The sequence below is a fragment of the Muntiacus reevesi genome, chromosome 5, assembly GCF_963930625.1.
Source record: "Muntiacus reevesi chromosome 5, mMunRee1.1, whole genome shotgun sequence".
NCBI classification, from domain to species: Eukaryota; Metazoa; Chordata; class Mammalia; order Artiodactyla; family Cervidae; genus Muntiacus; species Muntiacus reevesi.
In genome coordinates, this window is record NC_089253.1 from 38,758,861 (window position 1) to 38,763,120 (window position 4,260).

General features: G+C 52.4%; 1 protein-coding gene across 1 annotated transcript; it reads left to right on the forward strand.

The window, feature by feature from the left end:
• The first annotated feature begins 373 nt into the window (after positions 1-373).
• SCGB1A1 (secretoglobin family 1A member 1) lies at positions 374-3,695 on the forward strand. The gene is made up of 3 exons (XM_065935789.1): positions 374-428; positions 2,614-2,801; positions 3,663-3,695. The coding sequence occupies exons 1-3, from the start codon at positions 374-376 to the stop codon at positions 3,693-3,695; spliced, it is 276 nt and encodes a 91-aa protein (XP_065791861.1).
• The last annotated feature ends 565 nt before the right edge of the window (positions 3,696-4,260 follow it).

The following is a 4,260-nucleotide window of genomic DNA, read 5'->3' on the forward strand; positions in this document are numbered from 1 at the left end:
GCGGGCTCTGCTGTCTGTCCATCTACACTGCCCAGCGCTCAGGTCCGAAGAGAGTAGCAAAGGCGGCCAGCTCTCCAAGCCCTCTGGCTCAGGAACGCTCACCCCCTCCACACTGGACTCGGTTCCTCGCCCAAGTGGCCCATTGTGTGAGCTCTGTTTCACTGGGGACAGAAACTGGCTTGAGAAATAAGAGTATTTACTTTTTCCACCTAGCCAATGCCCAAGTAAACAATGCAATCCCGTAAGTGGATCCCATGCCCTGCCCTCCCCACTGGAGGAGAGTATAAGAAGGTATCCCAGTGGGTACATCACCCATGAGACCACCAGATCCAGAGACAGGGCCAGAGCCTCCCTCACCAGCCTCCTGCCCACCATGAAGCTCACCATCGCCATCGCCCTGGTCGCCCTGACTCTCTTCTGCAGACCTGGTGAGTGTCCAGAGCCCTCCACCCCAAGCCAGCCTCAGCAACTCTCCCAGCGCTGCCCAGGAGAGGGGGCGGCTATCCACGTCCTCTGTGTGGCTGCTCAGAGAGACTGGGAATACTGACTTCCAGCCAGGAAGCTAGGTCTGGCAAACAAGCCCATCTTAGGAATTTAGGCAGAGCCTTGAGGCTGTGATGAAACTTGTAAAGGACCCCATGATCCATATCCAACAACCTCAGAAGTGCAGAGATGGAGAAGATCCCACCTAGACGCAGGGACCACTAGAACAGGAGTAACTAACAAACTCCCCAAAGCCCAGGCCTGGACAGACCCTGAGGTGCCAAGAGACCTCAAGATTTGGGGTCACCACATCACCCCGGCAGCCAAAGAGGCTGGAAGGAGCCTTGTGGCTTCCAAAGAAACCCAATCCCAGCAAGGGCTCCCATTCTGGACAGAGAGAAATATTCTAGAAAGGGTTCTTCCCTTGGGGAAACTGCCAACTCAGAATGGAGATTTCTAAACATTTTTTTTGTCCTTGCAAAAAGGATTAGGAGTCTCTGAAGAGTTGCAGCTGTCATGAAGAGGAGAGTGATGGGGTAGGGGGTGTGGGTCCCATCTTCCTCAAAGCCCCCAATCTTTTGGGAACTGGGATACTTAGCTGCTTTTTACTCCATATCTGTCTCTTCTACTCCTTCTACAACAACAAAAAAAAGTAAACAAATTCCAACTCTTTCACTTTCAAAGTTCCCTAAGAAAAATAGAGATAAGTTTTATGACCTTGGGGAGTGGCGGGGGAGTTGGAGACCAAGAGGCAGCAGCAGCAACTATGGTGCAGAGATTCCTGTTTTAAAGGGGAAGTAACATCGTTTGGACTGAAATGTACGCTGATTAGATCTTAGCGCCAGGTACAGCCCAGCAAGACAGGGCGAAATACGTAGGTGGTGGGCCTGGGATGTGTTTGTGTGTCCGTGTGTGTGCACATATAATAATGCCAATAATAAGCTCTAACGTTTATCGGTGCCCATCCCTGTGCTGAATCCCATGCACATATTATCTCTTTTCATTCTTACAACAACTCTATGAAGTGGGGACATTATCCCCCGTTTTTCAGATGAGAAAACTGAGCTACAGAAAGATAAAGTAACTTGCCTGATGACACAGTAAGTTGCAAAGCAGGGATCTAAGTTCTGGAGAGGGTCTGACGTAGAGTGACGACTTTGGGTGGAACCCCGGAGTCCTGGAAAGGGAGTTTGCACACAGGTGGCGAAGTCAAGGACAGGGATTTAAGACTCAATGGGAAGTCAGGGCAAACAGGGGGCTGGGGATGGTGATTCTCCCCATGATCCCGGGATTGTTGTTGTTTAGTCGCTAATTCGTATCTGACTTTTTGCAACCCCATAGACGGTAGCCCCCAGGCTCCTCTGTCCAGGGGACTTCCCAGGCAAGAATACTAGAGTGGGTTGCCATTTCCTTCTCCAGGGGATCTTCCAAACCCAAGGATCGAACCTGCAATCTCCTGCATTGCAGGCAGATTCTTTACCACTAAGCCACCTGGGAAGCCCCATGATCCTGGGGGCAGGGACCTAAAAAGGGAGCATGAGAGGGGGCGCCTTCAGATGAAAGAAAATCGGCGGGACTAGGAATAGGCTCAAAGGTGTGTCTGTGGGTGGATGAGCCCACAGGCCCAGCGCCCACAGCGGATGTCCCTTCCGGTCCAGGCTTGGGGGCTCGCGCTTGGCGGGTACACGTGCCTCTTCCTGCCAGCGCCTGACTTAGTCACGTGGTCTCAGACCATCACTAACCATCAGTAAGAGGCATGTTTCCGCTGGGAGCCAAAACCCTTTGTGGCCTCTCCCCAGCCCCCACGTACCACACCAAAAAAAAAAAAAAAGTCAGATCAGCAGCTTCTATTCTTAGAACTCCACCTGGAAATCAAACAGAAAGAGCCAGTAGCACCTTGCCTGTCACAACCCAGGAAGCGCAAGGAAGGCGCAGGCAAGCCACGAAAAGCTGGCCGCAACCCAGAAGGCATCCACATGGTGCCAAAGAGCCAACTGCTGGCCACGTCACCCTCCAGGCTGGGGGTGAGAGGGCCCCTAGCTCTTGTGGATCTGGGCCAGGCTTTGGCAGGGAGCTGGCCAGTCTAGACACGGGCCTGGATACAGGGGCTCTCTCCTCTCTATTCTCCAGCATCCACAGAGGTCTGCCCCAGCCTTCTATATGCCTTGGGAAACCTCGTCATCGGCACGCCTGCCAGCTACGAGGCTGCCCTGGAACCTTTCAACCCTGACGAAGACATGAAAGAGGCAACAAGACAGCTGAAGAAGCTGATAGACACCCTCTCCCCGAAGGCCAAGGACAGCGTGTTAAATCTCATGGTACATGCTTCCTCCACACCCGCTGCCCGCATCCCTGGGCTGCAGTGCCACCCACGTCGGGGCATTCGTGCATGCTCAGTCAATCAGTCGTGTCCAACTCTGCAACCCCATGGACTGTAGCCTGCCAGGCTCCTCTGCCCATGCAATTTTCCAAGCAAGAATACTGGTGCTGTGCCGTGCTAAGTCGCTCAGTCATGTCCAACTCTTTGTGACCCCATGGGCTGTAGCCCGCCATCCTCCTCTGTCCGTGAGGACCCTCCAGGTCAGAATACTGGAGCGGGTTGCCATGCCCTCCTCCAGGGGATCTTCCCAACCCAGGGATCGAACCCAAGTCTCCCGCATTGCAGGCAGATTCTTTACCATCTGAGTCAACAGGGAAGCCCCAAGAACACTGGAGTGGGGAGCCTATCCCTTCTCCAGGGGATCTTCCAAACCCAGGGATCAAACCCACATCTTTTCCATCTCCTGCATTGGCAAGCAGATTCTTTACCACTGCATCACCTGAGAAGTCCCTACTTTGGGGACACTTTTCTAATCCAGAGAGGAGAGTCACAGTGCAAATGTCCCTGGAGAAGCAGGCACAGCCATCTTATCTTTTTTAAAGAAGCTCCCGAGGGACCCTCCTGGCAGCCCAGTGGTTAAGACTCCCAGCTTCCTCTGGAAGGGGCATGGGTTCAATCCCTAGTCATGGTGGCAAAAAAAAAAAATCAAAATAATTAAAACTAGAGAAGCTTCTGAGAAATAATCCAAGCTTAGCTCCTCCCACAAATACTGAAGCTCTTAGGTGACATTAAAGTTTCTGGGTCTGGCTTTGACATTTTCATTCACCATTGTATTGTGGGTTTTGTTTGTTTGTTTTAGGGGAAAATAGTACAAAGTCCAGAGTGTGCTTAGGATTTAGAAGCTGAAGATCTCCACCTGCGAGGCCCCTGCCACTCCCCGGATGCCCCTTTCACTCCATCCCCACCAGCCCCGCCTGACTCCTGCAATAAAGTCCAAGCAAGCATCTTATCTGTGTGCCGACCTTTTTTATTCACCTGCTAGAATGAAAAGTGTGCCACTGCTGGGGTGAGATTAGAGCCAAAAGAAAGGCAGTGGCCATGGAAACACATCCCCAAGGGTCCAGACCTTGTCTCACTTCCAGTCCACAGATGGCCAGACCAGCTTCTAGCACATACTCCCTTCCATGGGCAGAGAGCCAGCCTGGAAGCATTCCCAGGGCCTTGCTCAAACCTGACCTACAGGGAACGGCGGGGGCGGTGGGGGTGTCGGCGGGGGGAACATTAGACATGGTGGCAGCTGACCTCAGGCTGACCTTCCAACCCCCATCCATTTAGTAATGAAATTCAGTGTTCTGTTTCTTCCAAACCCTTTGGGATCCTGCTCTTGGGTTGAAAAAGAAATATTTAAGGTGATTATGCTACCCAGACACAACCGCAAACAAAGATGGAGCTTTCCA

What these genes read in the sequence shown, in the direction of transcription:
- SCGB1A1 (XM_065935789.1), top strand. Translation starts at nt 374, where the DNA reads ATGAAGCTCACCATCGCCATCGCCCTGGTCGCCCTGACTCTCTTCTGC. An exon ending in GACTCTCTTCTGCAGACCTG is followed by an intron (nt 429 to 2,613) that starts GTGAGTGTCCAG and finishes TCTATTCTCCAG; the next exon opens with CATCCACAGAGGTCTGCCCC. An exon ending in ACAGCGTGTTAAATCTCATG is followed by an intron (nt 2,802 to 3,662) that starts GTACATGCTTCC and finishes TGTTTGTTTTAG; the next exon opens with GGGAAAATAGTACAAAGTCC.